This window comes from Bactrocera latifrons, unplaced genomic scaffold (assembly GCF_001853355.1).
Source record: "Bactrocera latifrons isolate USDA-ARS-PBARC rearing strain unplaced genomic scaffold, ASM185335v1 scaffold_168, whole genome shotgun sequence".
Lineage (NCBI taxonomy): Eukaryota > Metazoa > Arthropoda > Insecta > Diptera > Tephritidae > Bactrocera > Bactrocera latifrons.
Genome location: NW_017535163.1, coordinates 462,944 through 478,849, shown reverse-complemented (window position 1 = coordinate 478,849; position 15,906 = coordinate 462,944). Strand labels below are relative to the sequence as shown.

Below are 15,906 nucleotides of genomic sequence, written 5' to 3'. Positions count from 1 at the left end.
AGCTCACTTGGAAGACACCACAATGATCTGGTCCTCTGACACAAGAGTCGATTGAAAGCTCCGAACAGAAGATACCCTACTAATGTTTCCCGTGAGCTTCAATTTATCCGTGAAATCGCTCACTGCACCTCTTCTCCAGCGACTCTGTGCTACCCACATACACCTCTCTGGTATGTGTATGGAGAATATGCCATTGGGAGTAAGCTCCGCGGCACAGCGATCCAAGCTATCAGGCACACAATCGAAATGCGAGCGGATTTTGGAATGTCCCATTCTTTCACCCTTAATGTGGGTAGCTTCCCGAGTATGATAGGGACCTTCGCAGCAATGCATTTGCCAGCTATATTATTGGGTGCTTCACATCGCAACGGACAAGCATGTCTAGCAGTACCAGTGCGATTGTTCGTGGTCTCCTATAAAACTCGAACCGCGTCTCATAGCAGCTAGCATTGATATTATTAAAGAGCTTTAAGAACTTTTCGTTCGAAAATATTCGTACGCAACTTCTGACATGAATTTTCATTTATTTGTAATTTTTTTCTTTAAAACTTAGATGTAATCTACGCGCGTTCTCCACTAAGTCACAAGCAATTTGTTTATAGCAGAAGATCGCATGGATTACGGCAAGCCATCGTCTGCCACAAACCCTTTCCTTGCGGCTGTAGAAACTCTTCCATTTCGCTCATTTCTTCCAGCAGAAACTCCAACATTTTCTGTCTCCGCAGCACCTTCAAAGAGGAACGTGCAATGTGCATCTCTTTTTGCATCGGCACCATAATTGCGTAGATGCCATGTGTTGGCGTCGGCCCAATGCTCGTTGAATGATCCAGTTTGTTGAGAAGCTTATCACTGAAAAAGACGCTCCAAGCAATCTCGTACAAAAGCAGGCAGGCGAAATGATTACTTACACCTCTAAGATGTCCATGACTTTAGTTCAAATAATTACTGTTACTTTTGTTCAAATTAATGTACAAAAAATATAAATGATCTTTCTAAATTTCCGCCAGATTTGTAGTGACTGATTTTTAAAAGCGAGCTATCGTTTTCCAAACCAAAAAAATTAAATGTCAAGTTTTGATCATTTTGTGAGCTTAGGTATCGCTATAACCTATAAATGCTATTCCAAAAGGTAATTTAAAATGTTTTCTTCCAAAAAGTGCATATATTGTTCTTAAAAATATACCAACAGCATAGACATACGTATGTAAATAGAAATCTATGAGCATTCTCATTGAGTTGTAAGGAAATTAAAATTAGCAAAAATGCTTTGAAAGTCTTTTGCTTGAGTTAAAGCATATATATGTGATTATAAAAAATAACTTATGTCTAAGAGAGCGAGAGAGAGAGAGAGTTTTGTTATTTTTCTATTAATTATAAAAACACACCGGTCCCAATTCGATGCGAAACTGTTGATTAGCCTCGCCAATATCTCTGATTTTAATATCAACAATTGGCAGCCTCTGTGGCTTCTCAGTTTTGTAGGTGATGATAGTTTTAGCCCAAGCGTTCGAGCGATGCTGTAAGGCGAGCAGAAAATTTAGATTTCAACTTTTTTCTAAGGCCAGCAATAACTTACCCTGCACTCGTCACTTTCTGCTTCGTAACGCAGACGTAACGGGCCCTTGGGTGTTAGCTCAGCATCGTTCCATGATAGCAATTTTAGACCATTACTGAAATCAATCAGTTATTCTCTTACGTAGCAATTCTCTTTGATCACAAAAAATATTCTCTTACCGATTCTTCGTTTCATCTTCGTCCAAATAGCCGATGGTGTTGCGGCAATTGAAGGTGATTTTCTGTGTTGCCTTAGCCGACAGCAATTGCAGGAAGCCCAATTGATGCGAGTCCGTTTTATAGGCAATTTTCATACCACCCGGCATTTCACTTAACCAGGTTTCGCGCTCAGCACCTGCATAGCTTAAGACTGGTGTTTCCTGCGGTTTTGGCAAAACACAAGAGCCGCGTGTTTCGCGTTCACAATAGACCAGTATGGCATCGCGTGGATCTGCCTCATTCGGATCGATCCAATATTCACCAGATTTGTAATCGGGATACGCAGCAAAGAGATCGCGACATGTTTTAGCTGGCGCCGTTTGTTGTCCATTTGGTCGCCGTAATCTTTCAAAAGAAGCCTTTAAGTGTTCAAATGCTTTAATAACCATCGCTTGCTTCTCTTCATCGGAAAGTCCATCTGGTAGAATACTGGGTTGATCACCTTGAAAGTCTTCACCTTTAGTTTGGCCTTGATTGAGTAATGCAGTAAGTGCAGCCACATCGTATCCCACCGATTCGCCGGGTGGACCTGGTGGTCCAGGTGGACCGGCCGGCCCAATAGGTCCTGGTTTTCCGTCGCCTCCATTGTAGCCACGTGGACCTGGCTGACCAGGAGGTCCAATGGGTCCTGGACTACCATCACGGCCTTGTGGGCCACGCATTCCCATTTCTCCTACTTTACCGGGCTGTCCGGGTATACCAGGTGAACCTACATCACCTTTGAGACCTGGCTGACCTGGCATTCCTTGCAAACCTATAAGACCACGATGACCTTTGATACCTTTTGGACCGGGCTCTCCAAGTTCACCCTTTGGTCCCTCAACACCTGGTGGACCAGGTTTCCCGCGCAGACCTTGTGGACCTTCAACACCTGGCAAACCCATGTCTCCTTTTAGACCAGGTTCGCCTTGTAAACCCAATGGACCCATGGCACCAGGTGGTCCGGGCAAACCAGGATTGCCTGGTGGTCCAGGATTACCTTGTTGTCCCTGCGGTCCTTTGTCCCCGGTACGACCAGCAATACCTGGTGGACCTGGTTTTCCAGGTAGTCCTTCTGGCCCAGATTCACCCATTGGTCCTGGCAAACCTTGAGGTCCTGCATTGTTCACACATTTTATGTATTGAAATTAATGTCATATTCTTTACCAATTGTATGTAAAATCTTGCAGTAATCTACCTTGTAATCCTTGTACACCTGGAGCTCCATCTTTCCCAGGATTTCCTTGTGGGCCTGCTTCACCAGCAACTCCTCTTAAGCCTCGTAAGCCTGCGGGCCCTGGTGGTCCAGATATACCCGGCATTCCACGTTCACCAACATTGCCAGGAGGACCTGGATTGCCTGTTGGGCCAGGTGGTCCGTCGTTTCCAGTATCTCCTTTTTGTCCTTCCACACCAGGCGGTCCCTGCAAGCCTGGAGATCCTGGGTTTCCTGGTCGTCCTGTTTCACCTGGATTTCCCTTCGCTCCTGGAAAACCAGCCACACCCGGTAATCCTTGACTGCCTGGTAGTCCCTATAACATAACCCTTCACTTTGTAGATGTACTCCTCAATTTTAAAAATATTATTACCGGTGGTCCTTGATCTCCTGGCCTGCCTGGTAAACCACTTAATCCGGGTTCTCCTCTTAATCCTGGTTCACCGCGAGCTCCTTTTGCACCGCTTAAACCTACAGGACCAATTGGACCCTGTTCACCAGGAGGACCGTGAGGACCTATACTGCCTTGTTCGCCCTTGATGCCCATTAAACCGCGATCGCCTTTTGCGCCGGGTAATCCTGCCAAACCCGGTGCTCCAGGAAAACCAGGTGGGCCTTGCAATCCAGCTGGTCCTCTTTCGCCGGGTCCACCTGCAGCGCCTTGCTCTCCTGGAGGACCTGGATTTCCAGGCTCACCTCTTTCTCCAGATTCTCCAGGCGCTCCTGGCGGTCCTACTATACCTTGAGGACCACGATCGCCGGGACGACCAGGCGGTCCTTCCGGCCCAAACGGCCCTGGAGATCCCCGTTCACCTTTTCCACCTGGTGGTCCAGATAATCCTCTGGGTCCGGGTAATCCTAACATTCCTGGCGCTCCCATATGACCCTTAGCACCAGGTTTTCCAGGGGACCCCTAAAAAATAATAAAATTATTTGCAAAGAAATACAAATCAGTTATTTTAATGAAATTAATACCGGTGGTCCATCATTTCCTGGAGTTCCGGGTTCACCGCGTTCCCCTGGTGTTCCAGGTTGACCAACTGGGCCTCTCTCACCTGGATAGCCACGTTCTCCACGCAATCCCGCGGGCCCCACTAGTCCCTGTGGTCCCGGCGGTCCTGCGGAACCATCTTTTCCTGGTGCTCCCGGATTACCAGCAACACCTGGAAGTCCTTGAAAACCTCTTGGACCAGCACTTCCAGGCTCTCCACGTTCACCATCCTGTCCAGGAGGACCACGAGGCCCTTGAGCTCCTGGCAAACCATCTTTGCCACTATCGCCATGAGGTCCTTGTGGGCCTGGAGGTCCAGGTTCACCGTTTTTACCCGGTTCTCCAGTAAAACCTTTATCACCCGGAATACCCATAGGTCCAGGCATCCCCTGTAAACCTTGTGGGCCTTGTTCGCCAGGTTTCCCATCTGCACCAGGAATTCCTCTTTCTCCAGCTGGTCCAGTCTTTCCTGGAGGTCCAATGCGCCCAGGTAATCCACGCAAACCTTGAACTCCTGGTACACCAGGTTGTCCTACGTCACCAGTACTTCCTTTTATTCCGGGTGGACCTTGGATGCCACGGTCCCCAGGAGTACCCTTGGGTCCGATTGGCCCATCTGGACCTGGTAAGCCAGGTAGCCCTTGCGATCCTCTCTCTCCAGTTGGTCCGGATGGACCCGTAGGTCCACGCATTCCACGTTTACCACGTTTTCCTTCTGGCCCTACAGTTCCCGGTAAGCCACGAGGACCTGGTTGACCAGACTCACCCTTTACACCTTGATCACCTGCAAAAAAACAGTTTATTTACCACTTAAACTTTTAAAAAGGCGACAAAAATCTACCTTTATATCCACGTTCGCCTGGTTGTCCTGGAGTTCCTTTTATACCAGGTTCACCGGGGCTTCCTGGCAAGCCATCAGGACCTCGGGGTCCAGGGAAACCCTGCGGACCTGCGATACCAGGCGCGCCCATTGAACCTTTATCACCGTGCAATCCATCTTTGCCTGGTGGACCGGGCATGCCAGGCTCACCAGCAGCCCCAGGACGACCAGCTTCACCTCGTGGTCCTTGCAAACCTTGATCGCCTTTAGGACCTGGGTGTCCCCAGTCGCCCTTCGCACCTGGACTACCGGGAAAACCAGGTGGACCAGGCTTACCAATTGCACCTGGCTGTCCTATTGTGCCTGGGTTACCATCCAAGCCTCTAGTACCTGGCGGACCTGGTGGGCCTTCACGACCACGTTCACCACGTGGACCAGCTGGACCCTATTCAAACATATATATGTCAATATATATGAAATAAAGAATAATAAAAAATATACCTGCGAACCAGTTGGACCAACAGCGCCCATTGGACCTGTGCTACCCTTTTCACCTGGAGCCCCTTGATCTCCTTTTGATCCATCAATACCAGGCAAGCCATGATGTCCCTTTAAACCAGGTATACCTGGCATACCAGGTAAACCTCGAGGACCAGGTGTACCCGCTGCACCTTGTAATCCAGGCTCTCCATCCTCACCAGGCACACCATCCTTACCAGGCGCTCCAGGCAAACCACGTGGTCCCATCAAACCAGGTGGCCCCTGTGATCCTGGCTCACCTGGCTCTCCACGCATACCTTGAAAGCCTTGCGGACCTGACGGCCCCAAATTACCAGGTGGGCCACGTGGACCCACCGGCCCTACTGATGATTGTAAGTATTGAAATTCCGGCACAAATGGTGGCGAACTGGGTCCTTTCTCAGAATTTGCATACTCAGCAGCCAATTGTTGGTGATAATAGCTCATATCTGGTATGGGACCTGGCGCACCAGGATTTCCAGGTACACCCGGCACACCCGGTGAACCGGGATTACCGCTCTCACCCTGCCGTCCTTGTGCACCTGGATAACCAGGTAAGCCGCGCTGACCAGTTGCAACACCTGCATACGGGTTTTCTTCAGCTGGTAGATCGACATTACGCTCGGTCGTAGTCGTAGTGGTGGTGGTCGTTGTTGATATTGGAGTTGGTGGTATACAATGTGTGGGTTCGCGACAGATCACCTTACCCTCGATGCAAGAGCAAGGATGCGTGCAGCCATCACGTTCGCTGGTAAACTCATCGCCTTCACGATACCAGTTGCCTTCGTAAAGGCATGAGAAAGCACCAACCACATTACTGGGAGCATCAACGGCTGCCAAAACAACTGGATCGTGGGCTGCCAATGAATTAGAAGAAAAGCATGTTAGTGAGGGATGTGAAGCACTGTAAGGCGCAATCATGCCTACCTTCCTGATGTGTATCAAATCCATCGGGTCCGCCTACATTGGCATCAGCATCTTGTATGGAAAAAATAAAGAAAATTTACAACGTTTATCAGTACTATGGTTGTGAAAAAATGCTTAGCAGTAATTCGTTCAGTGCCCCAAACAAATGCATCTTTTAAAGTAAACAATTTTATTGACCAAAACGGTTTACAGACATTTAGCTCTGGTAACAATCTGTCTTTTCCTATTTCGCGACCCACTTCAAATTAAGGAAAAGTGAACCGAAATAAGTAGTCTTCATAAATCAACAATCAGATAATATCCTATGCAAGTCCAAGCCTTGAAGCCTGAGCGTCGTCTTTTTCTTCTAACTCAGCTAGCGTCTACCAGCTGGGTTACGATGTGATATTTCGTTTAGGTCATGTTTGCTTACGGATTTCTGTAAAATTTCGATAGTATCTTCATTGTCATTTCATCTAGTCGCATTTCACTCTTTGACAACGCTTGTAAGCTGTCCAAAATTATTACGTTTATTCACGTTCAGCGAAAAATTCAGAAACTCAACTTCATCTTCGTCAACAAACAAAATTGTCGCTATTGGGACTAGTCAAATGTTTATGTGGCTCACACATACATGTACACCCCCTAAAATTGACCATTTTCGGTCTATTGTGGTATAGTGGAATCTTACGAAACCATGGAGAAAATGTCGTTAACACGATGTTGGACTGCTTTTTAACCCCGGCATTTGATGAAATCGAGGCGGACGAACTCTAAGAAGTTGTTTCACAAGCAGTCATCTCTTTTGCTTGGTCCATTTCCATACTAAAAATCTATACAATCCATAATGGGTCAATGGGAATCTGTTATTTTTATTCAATTTTCCAATCATATAAACTGTTATATTATATATGCATTCACTGTACTCTTAACAAAGTCATCAAGCGTCTTAATCGATTTCACACTCACTTCAGTGGACTCATTTCATTTATAATTTGCAGATGTGCTCTTTTCTAGCGACGATTTGACACAAATATCGCATCATTCACATTGATTTTGTTGCAACGCATTGCGCTGTTGTTGTCTTATTTATGTATTTGTGATTTGTGTGCACTTTTTGTCATGAAGTTGCAATGAAATTTTGTTCTTTAACATGCAACAAACATAAAAGTTTGCTACGCTCCAATTAGTGCCGAACGAGGTTGTCGGGCGAGCAATTGAAATTGAATGGCGATATCATTAAAGTAAAGCGTGTGAGTGCGTGCGCATGTGGGTCCCTACATACATACATATGTAGTATGAAGTGATGAATAAATGAAGTTCGACAGACGTCAATCGAAAAGATGTCAGCAACTAATGAAATCCCTTGTAATTCTTTTTCGCACATGAAAAGATTTAATTGATTGCAGCAAAGCATAACGCATTCGCTTCTTATGCATTTGTGCATTTGTATTTATGTAAATACTTTTGCAGAATTCACGTTTGTCAGCTGCAGGAGCTGAGTTTACGTGCTTAGTTAGATAAATTTCGAAAGTATTGGCATTTTGTCAAAAAGTCAACCTTGATTCTACCATATACTAATTTGGCATTTCCAAGACTTCTGCTGCGTGAAGGGCCCGCGTTATCTTCTACGGCCAAAATAAGGTTCTGAACTTAATACATATCTGAAAATAACGATTTTACTAGCGTTCGACCCCTCAGCGAAGACATTAGTAACAACAGGTTTACTAGTACTTTCAGATTTCGAGTTCCACGGTTGCTTTATTTAAGCATAAGCCTAACATCTTCGCTAAAATTTCAGCTAAAGTACTACTAAATATTTTCCAAATATTGTTGAGTATAAGAAGGCTACTTCTGTTCTGTTCTCTGTAAGGCTAAGCCACAGCGATATACATAAGTTATTTTTCCTGTTCCCACGACAGTCAGGTCTACATAACCGGAAGGTCCCGGATTTCTTTAACCAGTGCAACAACAACATAAGTTATTTTCCAAATATTGTTGAGTATAAGAAGGCTACTTCTGTTCTGTTCTCTCTAAGGCTAAGCGATGTAAGTTATATTTTCTGTTCCCACAACAGTCAGATCTGCGTAACCGGAACGGACCCGGATTTTTTTAACCAGTACAACAACAACATAAGTTATTTTCCGTCACCTATTACATTTCGTCGAAAAATATTGGAAACCAGAATGTTTAGGAACACCACCACACAAGAATTTGTTCCATTACTGTTTTTAAAGTTCCACACCTAAACCATAAGTCTGCCAGTTACTCACCCACATCCACATCCTCATAGTTGTTGTAGTCGTACGCCTCGAACTCCTCAGCGCCCGGCAAATCGGCACCAGCTCGTGGTTCCTCAGCTTGTGGTCGTTCCATAAATGCCTTTCGATGTTTCTTGATTTTACCTACCTTCGTTTTCTGCTTCGTGCCCGGCTTGCCGGCAGCAGCGAACTCTAGCAAAATGCACAGCACGAATGCCAGGCATAGCAGCCGCAAATGTTTATACTTCATGTTTTATTTTCGATTTTGTTCGTTGATTTTCTTTATTTATTTGAATCGCGAAAAATTCAAAATGCTGCAGCTTTAGTATTCATAAAGCCATTTGCTGCATCATAAACTGCACGGGAAAGTGGATAAAAACAATAAATAAAGGAAGCGAATAGAAAAACAACAAAAAAAGCGATACAAAAACAAATAAGCATAGGTTTTTGCGCGAACGCTTTGAATGACAGGATTTGGATAAGCAAACTGCTAACGAAAACAACTGCCGTGATGGTGCAACAAAAATGGTGGGCGACAAGGAAGTCGAGCTGCATAAAAAACTAAATGCCGAAAAAGTGAAATTTAAAAGCCGAAATCCGTAACACGCTTCAACGGGCAGCGACGGCAGGCGACGGCGAACGCTCGGTTTTCATTTCGTTGCAGTGGCCGGGGAATTGGGTCAGCTGGGCAGTTGGGCGGCCACACGCGCGCGCAAAGTGGACGCGCTGCAGTTGCAGTTTTTGTTGGCGCCGCCATTTGTGTGAACAAGTTGTACGCGCCGCTTGACGCGCTATGCTTGTTTGCATATGTATGTGTGTGTGCCAGTGTATGTGTGGGATCTGTCTGTTTTCTTTATTGCGCTAAAAACAATTGGTGAACGCGACACGTCCCCATCGCAACAAAGTTTTGTTGTTCTTTCGGTTTTGCTTTTTTTCGTTTGTGCGCCCAAATCTACAATAATCTCAGTTTATTTGGGCGAGGTCATCAACTCGGATTGATAAAAAGGCCTGTATGTGTGCACATACACATACCGTTAGAGCAGAAGTAGCCAGCAAGTTTGCGCTGCCACAGAAAAAATACCGATTCAGCTATTTTTATCTCCATTGTTTTTATTATTATTATTTTTTTTTTAACTATAGTTGCTCCGTGCAGGTTTGTGTGTTTACGTGGCGTAGTCTAAGCTTTTTCCGCTTGCATACAAAGCGCCTTGCTTTGGGTGGCGTGGACAGCAGCAGCGTGTTATCAAGCCGCGGCGTACTAAATTTAAATTCACACTACTTTTTTGGTAGGTCTACACCAGTGTGCGTGTATTTGTGTAAGCATATGCACAGTTGTATGTGTGTGTGTATGAGTATGCAGATTGCTGCGACACATTTAATTACCGAAATTCGTTGCTTTGCTTCCGATTAAAAAGGCATTGGTGTGAGTTAAACGATTTTATTAATTTTTTTTTTGCAGGTATGGACGTCTTTAATTAAATATTTAAACACCAAAAAAAATTTTTGATAATTTCGAAATGTTTCCTGTATGCGGGATATAGTGTCTGTTTAAATTTTTAAAAAGTAGCCGGTTTTAGTAAAAAGGAATAACCGTGTACTCGTTAATTTTTATTTATGTCAAAATTGAGTTATATACAGTATAAATGTTGGTTTCAAAACTTTCTGATACCAAATACAAAAAAAAACGAATACTGAATGCTTTATAATGATGTACTTTTTTTGGTAATTTCGAAATGTTTCCTGTTTGGGAAATTTAATGTCTGTTTAAAAACATAAAAAGTAACCGGTTTTAACAAAAAATTTTAAAACTTTATTTATTTTTAATTTTATTTATGTCAAAATTGAGTTATATACAGTATAAATGTTGGTTTCAAAACTTTCTAATACCAAATACCAAAAACCGAAAACTGATTATTTAGTAAAATAAAAGTACAACTCTGACGCAATAATGCGAAAAACTTAAAAAAAATCTCAAAATAATTTTTTAACCGATAACCTTATATAATAAATCAGCTTTTTTAAAACTATTGAAAAAACTGTACTTTTACAGCAAGCCAAATGCTGAGCATTCCACAAAACCGCATACTAAATTTTCATTAAAAATAACTATAATTTTGACGTCTGTCATTTAACCGACTAATCACCGTAAGAAATTGCTATTTTCATAACTATTGGAAAACCTATACTTCTGCATCAAGTTCGGTACGGCGTACACCACGAAACCGCATACAAATTATTTAGTAAAAAAATAAAGCACAACTTTGACCTCTATATAATATGTAACTGGTTAGTCACCATTTTTGATCAGCTATTTTTATAACTATCGGGCAAACAATGTTGATTCTTTCAGCACAAACTAGATGCCGAGAAACGAAATGAACAATTTGGTAACAGGAAATATACTCTTAATAATTTAAAAAAACCGGTTACTTTTAATTATTAATAAATATTTAAAATATTTTTTTATGAAAAAAATTGTCGCACAAACGATTAGTTTTTTATTGTTATAGAAAACATTGTGAAAGATATTTATTCAAGAAAAAATTTTCCCACAAACGATTACTCGTTACTTTTTTTGTCAATTTTTTTTTTAATAAATCATTTGCTCATATAAACACACTATGTCTAGTAATTTAATACATTTTAAAATCGTTACTACTAAACCGGTTACTCATGCCAAATTTTTTTATTCACTCCAAATCGCTTGCTATAAAATAGTTTAGTTATTTAACTATAATTTTTCGTTATATTTGTATTTTGCAATTATTGTAAAACTGAAACCGATTACTTGATTACTTGAAATGAAAATCATTATCATAATATCCCATCAAACCGTATATATCCCTTAAAACCATATTCTTTGATTTCATTTATTTTGTTGGGTAACCGGTTTTATAGACTTATACACTTCACTGCTCCACACCACAATACATGCTCAATTGCAGACTAGTTTCATCATATCATTGCGTAATTTTTTCCGCAGACAGACCAAAAGTATATTATTTTAATTAAAATGTCACTTTGGCGCACGAAATCATAATTTAAACGGCATAATTTTTTATAATCAAAAACTAATATCCGGTTGGTGCCACATTAACGCTTATATAAGCCATATGTTTATGCATTTTCCCAATCATACACACACACTCATATACGCGTAAATTACGGTATTTTATTTATAGCCACATTTCCGGTGCTATTTCTGCACTGATTTCATTCAATTTTTATTTTTTTTTTTTTCAATTGAAAATATGTAGATTATTCGCAACTCTTTTTATGCCATATCCTGCACATCCTTTTGTTAATCGTTCACTTCAAACCAGCTGCTTGGCCTACTGACCCCATTTGTAGGTTTAGCTGTCCGCACATCCGCTCTGCACTCACTTCACTAACACTATTTTACTTAAGCCACAAGACACTTCTTACCCGAGACCAAACGAAAATCAAACGAACTGAAGCGTTTTCAAGTTGCGCTTCGCTTTTTATAGTTTTTCACCAATGGCAATTAAACTAAAAAGAATACCGAATCAAAGCTGAAAAGTGAAATCAAGAATTCTTCCAGTCGCAACTTAATTGGAGAGTTATCAGTGGCGGCCCTCAATAGGAAACCATTTCTGCGCTATCTGCAACTATTTGAATTTTTCATTCGCCTCGCATTGCCGATCTCATAAGAGTTGTGCGTGTGATCGTCGCTCGTGGCCGCTTCAAGTCTGCATGGAGAGAAATTTCTAATTACGATTGGAGCACTAGCTGCTATCTTGAATGTTTTTGAGTACTCCGCAGCATAGTTCTTGACGCTCTGGCGATATTGCGCTCCAACAGAGCAGCGCTACTGATCTTCTGGCGCTCACATTGATCGGGATAAATGCCGATGTTTGTGTGTCTCTGTAGCGTATCAGCTGATAAGCGGCATCTCGCTAAACCGGCCGGTTGCCTGAAGCGTGGCCATTCAGCTGTTTCGTTGCTTTTTTGGGCGTGTTGATATTTTTGGATTTACAACATCATAAAATTATCATAATAGCACTTTAATAATGCTTTGATTTTTATTTAAAAAAAAAAAAAACAATAAATAGCTATTGTTGTTGTACGAATTAAGGTTAGTGGATTACTGATAAGTGCTCAGAAGTACTCTGAAATAAGTTAATAGTAAGTAAGTTAACAAGTTGTTTCAGCTTTGATCATGCAAAAGCGGAACAAGAAGCAAGTGTTGAGATAATTATGGCTTGTCTACTTCCAAGGGAACTCCACAATTGGCAGCCATTAAATTAGGGCAATGCCTGGGAAAAACCCATACAACTAGGAAGAAACTTAACTCACTTATTATTTTACAAAATGTGGTAGTTGACTGGTGACTAGCGTTTGCCAAGCTCACCTGAGGCCCAAACATCAGATATGGTGCAACAAAAAGACAGCATAACTGCAACTTGTCCTCATTCTACCGATATTTTGGCAAAAGTTCCTCCCAGGCTCATCAGCTTTACAATTAGTGTGATTGCCATGAGGTTAGGCACCCGTTTCGGCCTAACCATTTGTAACCCCTTACCTCTTTTACGGAGTTCAAGCATTACTACTTAAGTAATCTCACTATATTTTGGTTACACAGCTATTGCAACTAAACACTTTGACCAGATATCTTCCATTTCCCTTTCCACTAGTTATGCACACGTTACAGGCTAAACTTTAGTAACTCGATATCCCTTACCGAGCATAAACATTAGTAACCCCATACTTCTTAAACCATTACTTACAAATCTCCCAATATTTTGGAGTTATAAAGCTACTTAAACTCAGCACTTGGATGATCGCTTTCTGAAAATATTCTTTTTCTGAAAATATTCTTTTTATTCCAAATGAAGTCTCCCAAATCCACAAACTGTTGTGCTAAAAACTGTAAAAGAAACTCTAAGATTATTCAGACGACTGAAATTAGAAAAGAAATACTGATGAAGCAATTTAGTAATCTAGTCTAGTCTAACTTCATAAAAAACCTTGCTACAAAAAAACCCAAAACTCAATGAAATGTTGCTACAATAAAACATTATTAAACAAATATCGTAATTAGACATTTCCGAAACGTTAAGGCATACGGTTAAAATTACCGTCGAAATACCGAATATCGTAGTTTCGAATTTCGATTTCTTTGTGTAACTGCGTTCCACACTCACAAGGCAACATTGAATACCAAACACTCTACACTTGAAGCTGACGTAACAGGGTGTTCACATGTAGATAGACACTTTGCCACCCCTAAGGCTTGTGAAAGGTATAACGTAAAATTCGAAGTTAACACAATTCAGTTGTAGCGTGCTGCTCAAACGATTAAGTACGAGTGCAGGCCTTTTATATGCGTTAAATATATTATTGCGTGAATAGGTGTGTCTGAGGCCATTAAGAAACAATTTAGTTTAAGGATTGGGACATATATACAGCTACATACGATATGAGGCTACGTTCTCCATGAAATTGTATTTCCCATGATTTACTGAAATTTATGAATCAATTTTGAAAAATTCAGTTACTTTATAAATTGACGTTGATATTTTATCTAAGGCCTATCTTGAAGTTTTTCGCCTAAAATTATGCCACATAACACGCAATTAAAGCGTTAATTTAGGCAGAATGATGCTTTTCTCACCGAAAGTGATATAGTTAGTAATTTTAGACTATGAAACAAATTTAAAAAACGGGCTTGATAATGGAAACTTGGCATTGGAATAAAAAATTATTAAGAAAAATTTAATAAAATACAGTTACTTTTTAAACTAATGCAATTCCTTTTTCTAATGCATATTTTAAAATCTTTTATTTGAAATTTGAACTTTTGAGGCCTCTGCGCCTGAAATTATACTACATCAAGTAACTAAAGATTAAATTTAGGCATAGTGATGTTTTTTCTGCACTGAAATGGGTGAAGTTAATATCAAAATTCAAAATTTGAACTAATAAAGCTTTTTGGCCCAAAATTATGCTATATATAAAATAACTAAAACCTACTTTTAGGCACAACAATGATTTTAACGATACTATTAACGATACTACTTAAATAATAATCGAACCTTACAAAGCTGTATCTGATGACATTTACATTTGAAAACTAAATTTCATGCAAATTTTTTATGCTTTAAAAATGTTTGCCTACATCTGTGGCAGCTTGCCTCGCTTTAAGCGCTCTCACTTTCTTCCGCTTTTTCAACTTTTAAAGCGCCTAAACATATACCCGCACAATTGTGTAAGCATAAAATTAAGCGCACTTTAATTCAGCCTACATATTTTATCACATATACATATACACTTGCACATAAGGCTCATGAGATTCACCATAAATCGCCCAAGCAGAAAATTTTTATCTTTGCCATGGCTGCACTTCCGTTGTACGCTGTTAAATCAGACAAATACAGATGTAAAGATTAGCAACTATATGTAACCACCCATTAATACTCACATACCGCTATACGTATGTGCTTGATATATGATGTGTATGTATGTATGTGGGTTGACAGTGCACATGAAAAGGCGCACACAAGTGCAGAATGAGCACAGAAATTGTCGGTGGATGGAATTTCGCCAACAGTCACATTTAATATTTTTTTCCGAAAATTACTACGCTAGAATTTAAAAGCTTGAAACATAAACGCTAATTCACTAGCATGTGTGTGCATGTATGTGTTCGCGCATTTGTGGCTGTGTAGTATGTGGGTTAAAAAGTTTTGAAAGCGTGCTTCTATATCAACGGCATATCACAGTAAACAATAGCGCCGCATTGGATTTAAATCAAACTAGCAACAGTATGCGCCAACAACGTGTATAAACGCCGAAAAGTAGGCAAATGTGCCATAGGGTTACCGAAAGAATAAGCTGCTCACTCACAGCCTTCTATACAACGCCATGTGAGTCGTCGCATTTAAAGCAGAAACGTGTATATGGCAAGACAGACATTTAAACATTTTTATATTTCACAAGCATGTATGTGCGCTAACGGTAAAAACTGTATGTTTATATATATATTTGTTAGTAGAAATTCGATATTCCGTACTTTTGTGTGAGTCAGAAAGTTTTGCTTTCGCTCGTGCGCCAGCACACATGCAAGTTTGCCGAAACTATCAGCTAAATAGTATTGCCAAATAATCAGGAAAAATCAAATAATAATTTATTTTTGGTCCCAAATCGATTTCCCTGACGGGCATAGCCACGTAAGTATGTAGTACGTGGCAGCACAAGTACGTTGAACTCATCCACATTTCCTTTATTACGGTCAATCGTAGAAAAACTAATACAAATACAAACGCAAATACAAATCTTAATATAAATACAAACACAAATAAAGCACAAATGTCTGCTAAAATTGTAACGTAATGTTGTATGTATATACAAAAGCCTTGTTGCAAGTTTCTTGGCCTTTAACTGCGATGTTTAGTAGTCAACTAATCGAAATTTGTGGATT

At 40.9% G+C, this 15,906-nt stretch overlaps 1 protein-coding gene across 3 annotated transcripts; it reads right to left on the bottom strand.

The window, feature by feature from the left end:
- Positions 1-1,140: 1,140 nt before the first annotated feature.
- LOC108966642 (collagen alpha-1(I) chain-like) lies at positions 1,141-11,930 on the bottom strand. Of its 3 annotated transcripts, none has more exons than XM_018929654.1 (11): positions 11,892-11,930; positions 8,478-8,821; positions 6,226-6,276; positions 5,281-6,155; positions 4,801-5,224; positions 3,944-4,743; positions 3,342-3,881; positions 2,951-3,284; positions 1,735-2,869; positions 1,577-1,670; positions 1,141-1,517 (listed from the first exon to the last, which is right to left on the bottom strand). In XM_018929654.1, the coding sequence occupies exons 2-11, from the start codon at positions 8,713-8,715 to the stop codon at positions 1,368-1,370; spliced, it is 4,641 nt and encodes a 1,546-aa protein (XP_018785199.1). In that variant the 5' UTR covers positions 8,716-8,821; positions 11,892-11,930; the 3' UTR covers positions 1,141-1,367. The 3 variants fall into 3 exon arrangements, with proteins under 3 accessions (XP_018785199.1, XP_018785198.1, XP_018785200.1); XM_018929653.1 differs by having other exon boundaries at positions 11,806-11,902; XM_018929655.1 differs by lacking the exon at positions 11,892-11,930 and adding an exon at positions 11,850-11,871.
- Between the last annotated feature and the right edge of the window lie 3,976 nt (positions 11,931-15,906).